Source organism: Pararge aegeria, chromosome 4, assembly GCF_905163445.1.
Source record: "Pararge aegeria chromosome 4, ilParAegt1.1, whole genome shotgun sequence".
In the NCBI taxonomy this organism is placed as follows: domain Eukaryota; kingdom Metazoa; phylum Arthropoda; class Insecta; order Lepidoptera; family Nymphalidae; genus Pararge; species Pararge aegeria.
This window is the reverse complement of record NC_053183.1, coordinates 960,223-977,132: the sequence shown is the minus strand read 5'-3', so window position 1 is coordinate 977,132 and position 16,910 is coordinate 960,223. Positions and strand designations below refer to the sequence as shown.

At 36.2% G+C, this 16,910-nt stretch overlaps 1 protein-coding gene across 3 annotated transcripts in view; it reads left to right on the top strand.

The window, feature by feature from the left end:
- The window catches only part of LOC120623330 (ecdysone-induced protein 74EF), a 284,125-nt gene that overhangs the window by 216,838 nt on the left and 50,377 nt on the right, over positions 1-16,910 (top strand). For all 3 annotated transcript variants that reach the window (XM_039889294.1, XM_039889295.1, XM_039889296.1), the window contains one exon: positions 15,612-15,734. In XM_039889294.1, coding sequence (XP_039745228.1) covers positions 15,612-15,734 — 123 coding nt within the window. The remainder of the gene's footprint in view (positions 1-15,611; positions 15,735-16,910) is intronic.

Below are 16,910 nucleotides of genomic sequence, written 5' to 3'. Positions count from 1 at the left end.
AATAAACTGACGCATTTCTTCGCCAACAAACGTTTTTATAAGAGAGAGAGAATAGAGAGAGATAAGAGAGAGAGTCCGCAAACGAACGAATTAAATTAAAACTGGATGTTGTTCTTTATTTAAATAAAATGAATTATTAATATACAATTTACCTGGTTGACGCAGACTATTTAGAAAATTATTGTGCATTGTATATGGGACTTCCGCAAAGTAACTATTTCTTCTTGAAAATTGGCTTCTATTTAGTATTTACCGTGTTTACTTTAACTGTAAGAATTTAGTCACTAGTTTAAAAAACCCCTCATCACACTATAAATCAACCCTGCATGGCATCGATCAATCTAGACTTGTGGTCCTAAACATAAACACAAACATCAGTGTAGGGCCTGATTGCCTACGTAAAGTAACATGCAATTAATCACAATTTTTGATTAAACTTACTGTTCCGTGTGGTCCGGAAATCTGCGTTTTACTTCAACTCTCTCTCTCACCGATTTGTTACGATACAAGTTTTTGACAAGGAAGTAAAGAAAGGGGCGTTTTTTTTTTGTAGCGACCACTTCCTGTCTATGATATTCTTTGAGTCTGTGTAATCTGTACAATCAAAACAAAGGTAGAATACCAGACACAAGATTCTAGATTTCGCAAGCTATTGTCTATTTATTAGTCATGTCCCAAAAGCTCAGATTCGTACGGTTGCATTATTTTTTTCTCACCTTGGAACAGAGCAGGTCGGCAGCCTACGTGCAGCCTCGGACAGACTCTAATGCTTCTCATGGTCAACAGTCAACAACTTTATAACGACACAAATGTTGTGCCTGCATTATAAACTCTACTACATAATAATTAAAGCGGTATCTCCTATGAACAAAATAATGAAATGTTGCCAGCCGAATCGTAAACATGGCTTCGGTTATATTTTTTGTCACTGGCTGATTAGAACAGGCGGTTTGTTTTGTCGTGGGCACAAAAAAAAAGACAAAATATTATGCACAGAATAAATAGGTCATGATGTCTTTATTTTTTTTAACCAGTGAAACTATAACGGTGAGTTATTTCGATTGATAGATCAAAATTTACTTTAAAAAACTATTGAAATTCATTTTGTGATATATGGCAATTAAAAATAAAGCTAAAAGTATGATAGGAAGCCGTTAAAAACAATCAGATTTACTGATACAGCAAAAGACAGAAGTGTAAATCCCTCTAAAAGATCATGTCCACAATAGAATGTAGGTCTTTTCGACTGGATATATATAGAATAAGATATTTTAAATTGGTACGTTTATAACAGCATGAAATTATCAAATAGGTCAAATAAACTATCAGAGATTCCACGAAGACGTCTAATTGGATTGGCAAACAGTGTTTTGTAAGCAACGCGTAGCCAGTAAGTACGTATTTGGTAGGCGTGTGTATTGAATGGTGCGCGAAGTAACCGGATAAACAATGATTTGACACGGCCTTTCCACTCGTGAGTCACGGTTGCGTAACCACACCGTTTTGTATAAACACAATATTTTCATTAACTTAGCAGACTTTAACACTTTGTTAGAGTTGCAACTGCAGACCAAAGTGGTCAAGTCATTATTAAAGTTGTATATTGTAGATAGCATATCGCTAATATACAGCTCTTAATGTGGACTATACAACTCTAATAGAGCTTTTACTGATAATTTTCCGTGTCATAAGAAAACTTTTCCATTAAGTGTTAAATCATTTAAGTGTAAAACTTATAAAATAGAGGTAGCTTATACAATACCATGTAGGCCTTCAAAAACCCCTGTAGCATGTACTCTTAAACTATCTGCTTCCAAGTGCCAATGCATTATTTTAGGCCTATTAATAGCCCACAGCTGAGATGGTTTTGTGTGCATAGAGACGCACAACGTTGCCCCAACGCGGATTGGTGGGCTTTTACGATTTTCGAGAACGAAGCCACAAAAAGCCAATAAAATCCGCCAATTTTCGAGTATCACATCTTAATACTTCATTTCAGAACGATGGTTACTAACGTTGACATACTCGTAAACATAAAAAAACATCCAAAATTCTCGTTGGGTCGTGAGTAAAAATAGAATTATGGTCAAGCTTACTTGCTTCTACAATAGTTTGACATTGAGAACGGAAACGCGAGAAATGTGTACAACACGTTGGTATTCAGTGCTGCGGCGTGCAGCTAGTTATTAAAGATAAACGTGTTATCATCGTAATCACAACGGTTTCCATTTCACAGCGTCGGCGACTTTCTTTCGTTTCCCGCGCGCGGGGAAAGTACCCGCGCTTTTCCGACGCCATCTTTGCGTTCTCTGTAACCGTAGTATCGCGTATTTTTTGTGTTATTCGTATCTAACACACTTGTATTCGAGCTACTATTTATAATATTAAAACTATATATAATAAAGAAGTGTTTGATGTTTTATTTGTTTGGACGCATTCATATCTGGACCTTGCATTGAATTACAATTTTCGAAAAAGATTATTGGTTTATTACATATCAGAATACGACGATTATGGAACTAGCAAACGAAGTAAAAGTGGGTGGGTTATGTCAAAAGTTATAAGAATAGGAAATAAATACCCGCTGAAAAAATTATAAAATTCATTACTATTTTGACTGAATAATTGAATTACAGAAGCTACCAAAGAGAACACAAACACTAATTTTAACCAGCCATGGAATGACATCGCAGATTAAACAATAACTTTAACTTAAGGTTAACGTTTTAGCTAACTGGTTGACTAGAAATTATGCTTTTGTTATAAATTATTTACGATTTACGTTGCAATTCACAGAATAGTTTTATAACTATAAGAAACTCTACAGGTGCCATTCTATTTGTAGCGCGGAAAAAGCGAAAACTCGCTCTCTCTGCGATTTATTTTTGAAGCCCACTAAAGACCGGATTTGTTTACAAAAATAAAATACCAATAGGGAATCCTAAACACTTGAAGGTGACTACAGGGATTTAGCAATGATGACGCAAAGAAACCTCTGCCAAACTTTTAAAAAAAAGTTGCATAGTAACACGATCTATGAACAAAGTGTACTTAAACAAAATTCAAAAAAAATCTAAATTTAGTTAGTTACTATCGTCTTACAAGCGTCATAACAAAGTGTTTGTATCCTCATTGGTCATCACAAAATTCAAATGACATTCCACTGTCTGGTGGGCCAATGAGGATGTTTAAAATACTTCCTTAATCCGTGGAAATTAGCCAAGTTTTTGTTTGCTTTGCGCTTACTCTAGGTGTAAATCTCACTGCTTATAATACAATATATTATGATAGTCCATTGTCAACAGAAAAAAACAATACATATTTACTAAAACACCCCGTATACTATTAATAATACATTCAATCATTGTTGGTACCACTTAATATGGATACCTTTGTAATTATGACGGGCAATAACCAGCGTATTGAGAACTCTAAAGCCATTAATCGTCATAGAAATCGGGCTCCGAATCCTGGTCATCGTCAGTTTCAAATAGCAGAAGCTTCCCGGATGTTAGACTTTGACGTCAGCCATCTCATAAGATTTCCCGAACGGGATTACTATTTCAAAATGAAATCTAGCGCTACACACATAAAGTTCTAAATTCTTTGAAGAGCTATTGAAGACCAACTTCCTTTAAACTGTTTGTTATTACAAGTGCGAATTGCTCTATTGACAATCTTGAATTTTTATACGTTTAGTAATAACCGCTTATTGTCTAGACATACTCTTAGGAATACACATAAATATTTGCCTCACCTCTCTTGTGTAGAAAACATTTTATTTTTCCTATTCATTACATATAATTTATTTTCACAATATAATAATAGTTATGTTAAAAATTCTTGTAACTTATTTCAAAGACGACCAAGCACACATTTTTAGTAGTCTTATACGTAAATAAAATAAATCGCAATGAATTCAGACTTAACAGATATATGTGCCTAAATTAAAAGAGGCGTAGAATATATATCATCAAAGCTATGATGTTTACACATAAAACAGTCATAAAATAACAATACATTCGTATAACCATGCACTAAAACTAGCCATATAACTATTATACAGTTTTCACCTGTATATAAAAAACTTACAACAACTTACACTTGACCTTTTCCTCTATTACATTCTAGTAGTACTTTATGTATTATTGATCTCTACCAGAGGTCATAAGGCAATTAAATACGTACAAATTATGCATCTATTGATATAACTCGCCACCAGATGACCTAACGGAGTCAGTATAAAGCACTACACAACATAATATATAAGTAATAAAAAAAATGTCGCTCTACTGTCTATGGTAAAGGCACATAGCAAAATTATCCGGGTATACTTTTTGGAAAGTCAAAGTGAAAAATTCTTTATTCAAGTATAGATGGCACTTACACTAATTTAAACCAATATCAAAGGTGAAGAGTTTGTATTTTATTTCAACCCGCTAATCTCTGTAAATACCTGTCCTGAGGTTGCTATCCGCCAACCAGCATTGTAATGGCGTGGTGATCCACAGTCCTGGTCTTAATTCAACTGTTAAATCAGTAATTACAGCCCAGATAGTTCCCTGTATTCTTAATATTTTTATAAAATACTATGTGGTAAATATTTGTATCCTTTTTAATATCGTGGTTTGGTCATGCTTGGGCAACCCCAACGTGGCTTCACATTATATAGAATAAAATAAAACTTGAATACTCATGCAAGTTTATGTTTTGTAATTTAAAAGCGATGTGCGGGTAAAATTTTCTAGCACACTATTATTCCACGTAATTCAACTTTGTAGAGAACAATAAAACAATTATTTATCGTCTACGATTTGAATAAAAAATGTTGCCCGCGTTCTTTGTACGCGTATAATAATATTTTTATAAATCCTGTAGGAACTGTCTTCGTGTGTAGGACCAAAGTAGCCTATGCTAATTTCCATCTTTTTTAACTAATTCTATGCCAAAAATAAGATTATTGGTTGCTTAGGTAGTTTAGTTAGTAAAAAAACAAATAAAAAATCACATTATAGTAGTAGGTACTAAGCATTATGTGTTTTTTTGTTTTACGCACGCACAAAACAATCGAAGTAATAAAATTGAAACTTTTCCTAGGGTTTCAACTATGATCGAAATTGGTCCCCGAAATATAACTTATCACCATGACTCTGTAAGATGTAAACGGACAAAACTATTGATACTATAAATCTATTACTATGTTTTTGAGTATTTAAAAAACACTAATAATGCACCATTATATTTTGTTTAGCACTTCAGTGCCGCTTCAGTACCACCGTTTTACTATTATCGTACAATACTCATCTCCTGGCGACTAGTAGAAAATACATCTCACTTCCCAGACCGCGAGGCGTCTTGATTTTAACTTATGAGTCAACATACAACTCATAATACGTTAACTCATCGAGTTTTTCACTGAGGTTTCTCAACTCACACTCAAATAATATTTATTCAAATTGTCTTTGAATTCTTTTGTTTTTTAATTTTATTTTCTGTTATACCAGCCTTGAGTAAACTCGCTAACCAAATTGTCCCGTACTTAATAATATTGACATTTAACGCTGACTCAAATAGGTTCTGGTATATTATTAACATTATTAATCTGCCGATCTTTAATCGAAGCAAGAAAGAATAGTTACACTTGTATCTTAGCATATTTAAATCTAGATTCTAGATCTCCATTACCGATATAGGTACGAAGAAAAAAGCCAAATCCAGGCGCTCCATTATACGTAAATAATTCCAAAAAGGTTTTTAATCCCTTTGTAATCGACATTCCAGAAATGTATGCTACGCTTCCTCGTTTCAAATACGCATCTGGAATGTCTTTTAGGCATCCTTCCTTGCCAAAGTTGTAGCTTTTAATATTAAAATTAAAGTATTTAACCTTCATTAAGACAACCTTGCAGGCAACAATATTATAGAACAGAATAAAAATGGCTGAATACGATGTGTGGCTTACCCTTTTAAAACTGTTCCGAATCCTATAAGGATATAAGTAGCTGTAGACCTTAGTTCAGTTTAGAGGCTTTAAGGGAGCTAAAGACTGATATTCGAAGAGTGTAAGTTCTCATTAATCCTTAAATCTTGTGTTTCCTCAGTACTGAAATAAACTAGGAAGACCCCGTGAGCTCTCAGATTAATTGGCTAGAAAATATTTTTTTTCTCTAAATGTTTCTGTTATGAACCGCTAAAGTGTGAAACGCTTCCAGCTATCTTTTCTGCCACATATTATATCTTGAGAACTTTAAGGCAATAGAGTGTGAGCAAGCTAGCTACAACCAAGAAGACACCATTGTTTTGAAAAAAAGGCGGAAAGTCTTAATCGTTTTTTAAAAATTTTATTTAATAAAATTTACGTACATTAGTAACTTATTATAAACTACCGGTTGCCCTCTTTATTCGTCCTCTTTTATTACGGTCGTTTACAGAAACCATTTGTTTTCCTGGGATAAATTAGCCTCAGTTACTTTCAACTAACTCTGTGCCAAAAATCAAGTTTATTGTTTGCTTAATCAGAGCGTTAAGCAAGGACAAACGAACAAACACACTTAAGCATTTGCAATATTACTTATTTATTTATAATATTAGTTAGTAAGGTTTAGAGAGTTAATTATTTATGCACGCTTTCCGTTCATCTCTTGCATTGTTGGATGACGTCAGGACGTGACGCGATGCTCCACCATCGTTTTGACGGACTTCCTTTATCCGCCGGGTCACATTGAGAACTGGTCCGGCTCATATACAGACCTACCTAATAGGTACTGAATGCATACAATCATTTTGGGATGCAAATATTACGTACTAGCTGTTGCCGACTCTTAAGCGAACTCATCTTCGTTTGCGGTTATTACAATTTTTACGAAATCCGTGGGAAGCGGCTCTTTTCCTGGAATAAAAAGTAGCCTTTGTTACTCTCCGTCCTTTCATCACCGCTTCTATAAACCATTGCGTACACAATAAAGGTCCAGCAGTGGACGTGGTTCGGATGATACCTGTCCCGTCAGTTAACTACAGGCTCAATCATTTGTGTACAAGCAATTTAGCACCATTATGTACTTTGCGAACTGCATTTTTCTCTGTAACAAGAACGTGGGTATTTCGAGCGCGCTATTTTAATGTTGCAACACAAAGCCACGTCGGCGACGTATTTCACGTTATTTTTAATACTAAAGCATATAATAATTAAGCCCAGAGGTTTTTTATCTTTCGAAAAACACGCTCGATGCAGTTCACGAGTACATTTTGGCGAGTTCGACACGCATGGGCGGGAATTTATAAGGAAATAAAGATAATGTTATTTAAATGTTTTAATTAACTAATTTTTGTTGTATGACGCTTGACTTTAGTACTGTATTTTGCATATAAAGCTAACGATGATTAAGTTTGCGATAGATAGCACTTGTCATTAAAACTAGCCTTACTTTATTGATAACGTAAAATTTGTGTTTCCCTTCTACCCGTCAGCAGAACTCCAAAAAAATATTAGAAGCTAAATTTAATTGACATAAATGTATAAGTCATGCCACGTTAAAAGGGAAGACTGTTTAAGTCTTAAATGCGAATCGTATATTATCTGTTAAACAATTGACATTTTGATTAAGTTGCTCTAATTTCTGAAAATTAAGCTTTAACTGCTCTTCCAACCCGGCAAACATGTATTTTACATCTACATGTCTACATGTATTTTATTGAATATAAGTAAAGTAACCTCTTTTTTCTGGAAGATCTGTTTGAGATTGGTATTGTTGCAGTTTCATTTATTTATAGCATTAATGTCCATTTTATATCATTAACTTTTGCATGATTGCCTTTATATTCAATATATCCGTGCTTTAGTATTTATTTAATGAAATTAATTTAATTTTTCCCATGTGGATTTTATTGACTGCACTCGATTCGTAGCGCTCTTTTTGCATGACGCCGTATATACCTACGAGTAAAAGCGAAATGTACGTTGAACTTTTGTAACAACAAATATAGTAGTATTTCGCTAGCTGAAATAACAGACCTGCACCGAGCATATTCTTAACCCTCCCACCCTACCCTTTATAGTGGTGGAGTGCATTCACCTGCCCACCCCCTGGGGGGATAAGCCCGCATAACTTATGCAAGTTAGTTAATATTTCAGGAGAACAGGAAAGTAAAAGTAGTTTGGGGGGGTCGGGTCCCCCCCAGTCGGATTACAGTCTAGGTAGCCTTAGCCTTTATGCCCCCCGGGTGCTTTTGCCCGCGGTTATGCTAGTTAATTTACTTCGGAACGCTATCTTTGGGGAGGTACTTGTTTAACACAAAGAGATTTGCGTAAAACATAGAGCGAACAATATTTCTTCTTGTTGCAAGTCTCCACAACCGAAGCTCGGAATAACGTTGGTCGTAATACAGAAGTCTGACGAAGGCGTTTATGTAGAGAATTCGTGTAGTAATTACATATTGGTGTGGTGTTGTAAGAAGCCATACCGATCTTAGTTGGAAAGCTTCTACTGTCGCGACGGTGCTTAGACTATGCCCGTATTCACCATGAGATCAAAGGCTTCTAACCACTGTATCTCTTCTTTTCACTGTGACTGAAGTTTGACCATCATGTCGTCATCCTATACTTGTCCGAACAGAAAGTCGTAATATAACAGCTCGTGTGTTATTCTGTAGTATACTAACAAGTTTTACCGTTTACACAGATAATTTATCCTTTCCCTTTCGGGGTTTCGATCCTTTATCTTGGAAGATATTTATCAGATCCTCATAAATACATCTATTTACTCGTATAACAGTAACACAGACAACGCGGTCAGACTGAAGGCATCTCTCGTTATTGCATAATTCTTTATCTCATTTATCTTATAAGAAAAGCGGCTAAATGGCTTATTCTCTTGCTGTATTAACATTATCCTATCTGCCATTGACCGAAAGCTTAATTACCTTTGTTTTGGTACACAGGTACAACCTTATTAAGCTTGTTTGGAATTTAGTTTCTCCATAAATAAGTAATCTGTTGTTCTGGTCGTGCTGCAGAAGTTTGTTTGTTTTCGCGAAACATTGAAACCAACATAGGTAACTTACTTTTATATAATGGTATTAATAGAATGAAAAAGCCAGTGTGGTCGTTGGTTAGTAACCTACCACTAGTTGGAACAAGTTGGACGTAATGTTCATGGATTGCAAAAGACTTTTTATTAAAATGTCCTGGATTCAATACCCTGTGGGATCTGAATCGATAATTGCGCAAAAGGGGCCATTGAATAGAAAGTCATTACCTATGTTTAGTATCAAAAGAAGTGACAATACCATAAACAAGAAAAGATGTTGACAAGGGAACACTTTTATCTTTAAATCTCTTCCACTGACCCTAGGCAGTGGAAGAAATGGAAAAGGGAGAAGAACAGTATATATGAATAAATAAAAATACTACGACAAAACACACATCGCCATCTAGACCCAAACTAAGCGTAGCTTGTGTTATAGGTACTAAAATGACAGATGTTTACTTTATGAATAATATACATAAATACTTATAATATACAGATAAAAACCCTAATGCAAAACTGTCGCTTTTATAATAATATCAAGGATCTTCATAAAAACCGTACATTAGTAACAAAGTGAAGCATATAATAGCTATACGATTATCGACCGCGTAGAGTGGGCTGAAAGGCTACAGCCAGGAAATAACGGAAGGCTGACACGGGGCCGGATGCCCTGAATTCAGCGGGTATCGATTCAGCGAGGTCTGAGGCCTACCTAGCCTACTCTATACTGCCGGCACAATATTGTTACGTTAATAACTACCTATGTTCACCTATGTTTTTTTTTACAGAAAGAGCCACTATGTCCTTTTTGTTTCTAAGACAATATGTATCCAAGAAACAAAAAACTCTCGCATTTATGATATTAGTTAGAATGTTATTTAACAAAATATTGGAAAAGACCGCTTAACTTGAATTTTCGAACTCCGAACTACGAGTGATAAGTACTTACAATTTCTCGTCCGTCGTCAGTAATAAAACTATTTTTTTAATTTTTTTGCCTGTGCCGGAAATCGAACCGATTATCTATATATATATTCTAACATCACAACTATTAAACTAACGGGGAAATCAATATAGCGGGTTCATCCAAAATGTCACCTGATTTCTAATCCCACGTCGCTAGAGTGAAGGATCCAGAGTATCTTTTCGATTTTCCTTTCAGCACTAAAGAAATCTTTTATATCGTAATTTTTTTATACAGTAAGAAATACGGTACAACTAAATGCATCTGAGTTAGTCAGTTGATTAGACTGCTAAGCTAAAAGCAGAAAGCTGTTAGCGGAGCTGCATTATTCAGGACATAGGAAGGCGATGCAGACGGGGTCGACGCCCCCTCAGCGGAATTATTCCCTCTTCCCTTCCTAAGTTGCACTCACTGAAAATTGAGTGCATATTCTGAACAGCGCTCCATTGTTTTCTATTTTCTTTATGCTTCGTTTTATATCTTCGTTGTACCTACCTAGATATTTGTTTAAACACTTCTGAAAGTCTTTACTTTTGCCAGCGATTTCGTCCACACAGATTTTACGTACTCACAAGCTTACTTTTTAATTATGTTTAGCAACATCCTTATCAAACCATTACCAGCCCATTACATGGCACGGGTTTACTCTTAGGATGAGAAGAATTTAGGCAGCAGTCCACCACGCTGGCCAAGTGCGAATTGGTGGTATTCACACGGCTTTGCTAACATTATGGTGAACTCTCAGACATGCAGGTTTCCTCATGATGTTTTCTTTCACCATAATCCATGTGATATATAAATGTACGTGCTGGTAATCGAATCCACTAGACTATCAATGCAATGTCCAATAGTGAAAAACAAACCAAGCAATATACTTCCGCAAATATAACTACTACACTACGAATAAACAGCGGTTCTCATAAGTGTCCCAAAAAACGTTTATTCTGCCACCCAAAGCGTCCTACACTCCTAAAAGTCGTAGGATTTCCTAACTTAACATTCCTCATTAGCCTATCGAAATCTGACTCGTAATTCCCAAGATAAATTGTAAATAAACAAACGAAATAAAACAACTACTCGACAGGTTTATTACAAGTTTACAGGTTTAGATTTAATGTAAAAACTCCCCTACACAACTTGACTTTTGAAACCTTATAAAAACTTTCCTCATAGAACATCGAAAAAACTCCGTCAGGCGAAGGTCAAGCCTAAAAAGGGCTATGTAAATACCGGTAATAGAAACTGTCAGCTGAAAACCGTCTGAACATTCGTTAAACACGTCGCCAACCATTCGGAAACTTCAGACATCGGAAAAAAGTGTCTGGGAAATAAAACTTTTAAGGGCCCAAGTAGTCGTTTATAGCTCGATAATAGTCTTCTCCTGTGTTGCGAAAACGTGTCGCTGTACAATTATACCTTGACAACGTCCAGGGAACTGTCACTTTATTTCTTGTTTTTTTTTTATATGTTGACCCATATTCTCTATTTTAATTCGTTAATACGTTTGACAAATCGACGACCACCATGTCCATGGATGGTTGTGACGACCTTCCTGGCGCAACGGTGAGCGCTATGAAGTTAAGTAAGAGGTCCCGGGATCGATTCCCGGCAGGGACAATTTGGGAATTTATAATTTCTAAGTTTTCTCTGGGGAGGTGGAGGTCTGGTGGGAGGTTTTGGCCGTGGCTATTTACTACCCTACCGACAAAGACGTGCCGCTAAGGGATTTGGTGATAAGATACGAATTTAGGGGTATAACTGCCATACTTCCTAACAGGTACCGCTTCCATCTTAGACTGCATCATCACTTACCACCAGGTGTGATTGCAGTCAAACAAACAACGTAAATATTTACATCACTAAGAATCGTTTGTAAGAGCGTGTTACTGATAAAAATTTAATATAGAGAAATTAATTAACTGTTATCAGTTAATTAATTTCTCTATATTAAATAAAATGTGTAAAATACAGCTTAAGATAGAAGCTTGTCAACCTGGAAGAGGTCAATTAATTCATGTTAAATAGGTTATATTGCCTTGCCTTCAGGTATAGATTATATTGCCCAAGTTACCAAAACGGTTGTAATCTAAGCAACTTTTATACGCTTCCCATGCTAACTTAATTTGCTATACTATGGAGTAATACTTACTTCTCGCGGAGTATACCAAATTAAACTTAATTTTATTATTAAATCATGGAATTCCGCAAAGTAACGACTGCTTCTATCCAATACTTCCTATGCTACTATATAACCATCACACTTGGAGTAGCACTGGCCCTACATAACTCAAAAAAGTAAAATTAGAATTATTAAACACAAACAAAATTAATATTAATATACCCAGGGAAAGTGTCGCGTGCATCACGCCAGCAACTCCGCCGGTCTTTGCATTTGGTCATGTCATATCGCAGCAATGAGTGAACCACCACGATTCCCATAACCAGTTCATATACCGTCTAGACATTTCGACCTCAAAAACCTTTTTTTTTATTGCACTACAAGTTAAATGCTGCAGTCAATAAGATGGTAGCGGGCTAAACTGTTAGGGGTATAGCAGTTATATTAAACCAATACCTCTTATCGTTTTTAACGCAATATCTTAACGGAACGGTACATCGCTCGGCGACACGTCTTTGTCTGTAGGTCGGGAACAAGATATAGCCCAAGCCTCCCACCAAACTAGAAAAAGAATAATTTAAATTAAAAAAGATTAATAATTTCCGATTTATATCTGTATTGAACTCGGGACCTTCGTTTTATAAGACCCTACTCACCACTGCGCTAGAGGGATTGTCAAAAACCCAAACCAAAGTTATTTTCTTTTTAAATATTTATTCCATTACTGTTGGCGTCTGACATTTCTATGTGTAACTTGTAAGTATGTTTACATTACTTTTATCCCAAAGTTCCCACGAGAACGGGAAGCAAGATCATACTGCTATAGCTAAACGGCCGCGATAAGCTAGTTGTTGTAGTTGTGTTGAGTATTAAAGTCGGGTTTTAGACGGTAGTAGTTTAGCATTTGCGAAGCGCTGGTAACAGATGGACAGACACACAGACGGGCACGTCCCACCCCGTTATCAGTTCACATGCCGTCTAGACATTTCGACCTTCGAAAGGGAGAGTGGGAGAGTGGGAGAGCACTCTCTCCCTCTTGCGCTAAACATGCGCAGAGCTCGGAGCACAACAGGTGGCCAGGCGCCCCGGGGGGGCAGGGCGGGCCTCAAGGTCGCGGAAGAGTCTGCCAACGTTTCATTATGTATAAGTTATATATATGTATATTATCGATTGTGTAATTTTTGGAGACTGGAGTGCTTCATATAAATTGTTTTAGCTGACTATTATGTTCTGCGGTCGCCCTATCGGTTGTATGGTACAGTGGGTTCTTACTTTCGAAGCCATTTTTAAACAAGCCTTATTAATAAAACTAAGTACAATAATTCTTTGGAATCCTGAACTAGAATAGCCCGGATCTTATAAATTGACGTCAGTATTATATATTCAATTTATCTATAATCTGTTGATAAGTTGCAAAGTTGTTATTTATTGAAATAAATAAAAATAAATGTACAACGACACTACACATATCGCCACCTAGCCCCAAAGTAAGCGTAGCTTGTGTTATGAGTACTAAGATGACTGATGAATATTATATAATACATAAATCCTTATAATATACAGATAAACACCCAGACTCTGCCCACTACGCCATTCGGCCGTCGAAATTGTATGGATATTTTTTTGACAATACCAATGTTACTAAGTTATGAATCTAAAGATTACGGTTAGAATAAAAGTAGAAAAAAGATTTTCTTAATCAAAAATTGTTGATATTTGGTTTCTCATTACATTATCTTAACCAACACACGGTTCGGGAAATGGCGTCTTTCGCCCGTGGCTCGGAGAGCACGCCCAAGGCAAGTTCAAATCATGGCGTCAGATTTGATTTGATTGCTCGTTGTTGCCACTAAAATGTTATAATAATCGTTAAAGCCCGCCAAACCAGGGGCAAATCTCTATATTCGGATAAATCTCTCTCTCTTCTATGAATGAGGATGCCTTTTCCCAGCAGTGGGAAATCATTATACGGTTGGTCATCTTGATCTTCAAATGATCATAAATCTATAGAATGTACTATAGATAGTCCTTCTTCGAAGTGGAATCAAAAAAATATTAGTGTAATAGGTATGTCAAATATTTGGGTCAAGTAAATCTGAAAATATAATATCATATATCCCGGAGGCAAACAACAAACAGATCTATTTGTTATTTTTCTTGTACACACCTAATTATTGTCGAAAGATAACTTCAGTTTCGTGTTTTTAGAAATAAGTTTTTTGTTGGTTACTATTTTCTATTGTAACTTTTAAGGGTTCTTGCTGATGAGAAACCCAAGGTAGCGATCGGTAATTCAAACACGTACTGAATTCGAACGCGTAACCTTCTTCAGTCCGTTTATACCGCTGAGCTATCGGGACTGCAACTATCCCAGCCGGTTCCTTTCGCGTAATATATTTCAGCGTCCGGAATTTGAGATCGCATTTGTAATTGTTAATTAAAATGTTTACTTCGCAAATTGTTACACTCACTTTACACAATGCGATACGACGTACGGAATATTATATGCGCTTGGTTTCGCTGCCAACCTTTATTGAAAAGTATATATAGTTATAACCCATTGTTTAGGTCATTCGTATTTAATGTATGAAACTGTGCTTATAGATAAGATAGTATATTTACTCAACTGTCTTAAATGTTGTTTCACCTATGCAGTAAGAGAGCTTATATTACATTTTTAACAAAACATGCTTCTCGCTAGTATTTTACTCTAGGGATCAAAATTCGTATGTATATATAATAGCGTTTTGGTGTTTTAACTGCACAAAGTATATCTAGAATGCTAGCATAGCTTAGTTACTTGAATCATACTGAGTTTCTTGCCGGCTCTTCTCGGTAATATCTGCATTTAGAACCGTTGGTAGAGTCACTACAAACAGACTGAGTTGACGAGTTATAAACTAGGCCTACTTGTAATCATTTTGCATTTTTGAGTTAAAAGTATAACGTTATTTACGAACTATTTCCTTGCGATGACTAAATCTTCTCTTATACAAATCCGAAAATTGTATTAAATTAAGATTACAATATTTGAAAACGATACAATGTTTGCGTCGACTGAAGTCCATATCGAATCGGTTGTTGTGGAACGTCTTTGATGAGATTTGATTAACGTTCCCGGGTAATCTGTGTGCCGTGTTCCGTTTGTATTTACAATTAATAAAGTATTATTGTGTTATTAATTATAATAAATACGGAAGATAAATTATACTTTTTTAGGGCATCATTATTCTGACTTCTATATAGCTTATATTGCTGCTGGATGAAGTTTCTCGTAGGAATTAAAACGTTACGGTCTTATATTGCTTAGAGCTACAGTAGGTCGGATAAATTAAAAAGACTGTGGAGATTCAACGATAAAAAAAACACTGTCGTACTTAAGTACTCCTCTTTCTAAATTCTGATCCTAATTGCTTGGTACAGGATAACTCGTATTCAAGCGGTTTTAAACTCTATGTCTAGGCATATAAAGTTATTAATGTTAATTGTTTGTTTGTTGCAGTGGACGGCGAGCCAACGGCGCTGACGCTGGGCGCGCGAGGCTCTCTGAGTAGGGCGTTGCTGCACGGACTGCTGGCGCCAACGCCAGCGCCCCGGCACCACCTCTACACGGCACCTAACACGGGTAAGTCAACCATAGCATATTACACTTGTACCCACTTCGCTGGCTCCATATTCTCAGTAGGTACTTACTTAGTTGACTGGCTAAAGATATTCTGGTATCTTAAGAGACTGATCTCTAGACAGGAAGCCTTGGCGTAGCGAGCTGATGGCCTCCTGTCTAGACGTCACTCTCTTAAGAGACTAGAATATCTCTATTTGCTGTAATATCGTACATTTTTTGTCCGCCAATAATTACTTGTTACTAGGAGTCTTAATTATATTATTTATTATCTACATTAGTCTTACTATTTATGGTAGAGTGTAATCATTATGAAAATTAAGCTTAATTTGCTATACTCCACGAAAAGCAGCAATGTACGGTAATGTACGACGTGCGTTGAGGGTACATTGCCGACTATCTGTTTGGTGTGGCGTATAAGGATTGAAAAAATTATAAAGAACACCATACAGATTTTCCTGCTTTTCGCGGAGTATAGCCAATTAAGCTTAATTTTCATAATATTCCACAAAGTAACGCCTGCTTCTATCCAATAGAGTCCGTTCATCTTATTCAGGATGGCAGTTTAACCTCGGTTGTAGGGTAGGTACCGAGAAATCGAGAATCGTATATGCAAACGCAACAATAATCCCGAGCTTACGTATAAGGAATAAAGCACTAGCTAGCACAAAACAACCAAGTGGTGTTCGTAATATAGAAAGACTATGTCTAAAAGCAGGCCTTAGAATAGCGAAGGCTACAGAGCATTAATACAAGAACAACAGCGGGCTAAATGTGTCCCCCGGGGGCCAGTATGATATAACTGTGTAATATATCACGGGAATTATACCTACTCTGTATGTACAAATATGGGGGATGTTTAGATGAATTCTCAAACTTTTGCGTCTTTGCTGTTACACGATGTACTGTTTTTATTGTGATCCCTACTAATATTACAAATGTGAAAGTGTGTTTGCTTGTTTGTTTGTTTGTTCTTCCTTTACGCCCTAACTAACCAATCAACCTGATTTTTGGCATAGAGTTAGTCAAAAGGTTTCTACGGGTTTTGTGAAAAACCGTAATAAACGCACACGCAGAACCCGGGCTAGTATGTGTAATAATTATAGCTAGGTTAGGTAGCCCTACGTACAGTTAAATTGCTGTAGATTTCCCTGCATTCTCATAACATTATTTTAAGTC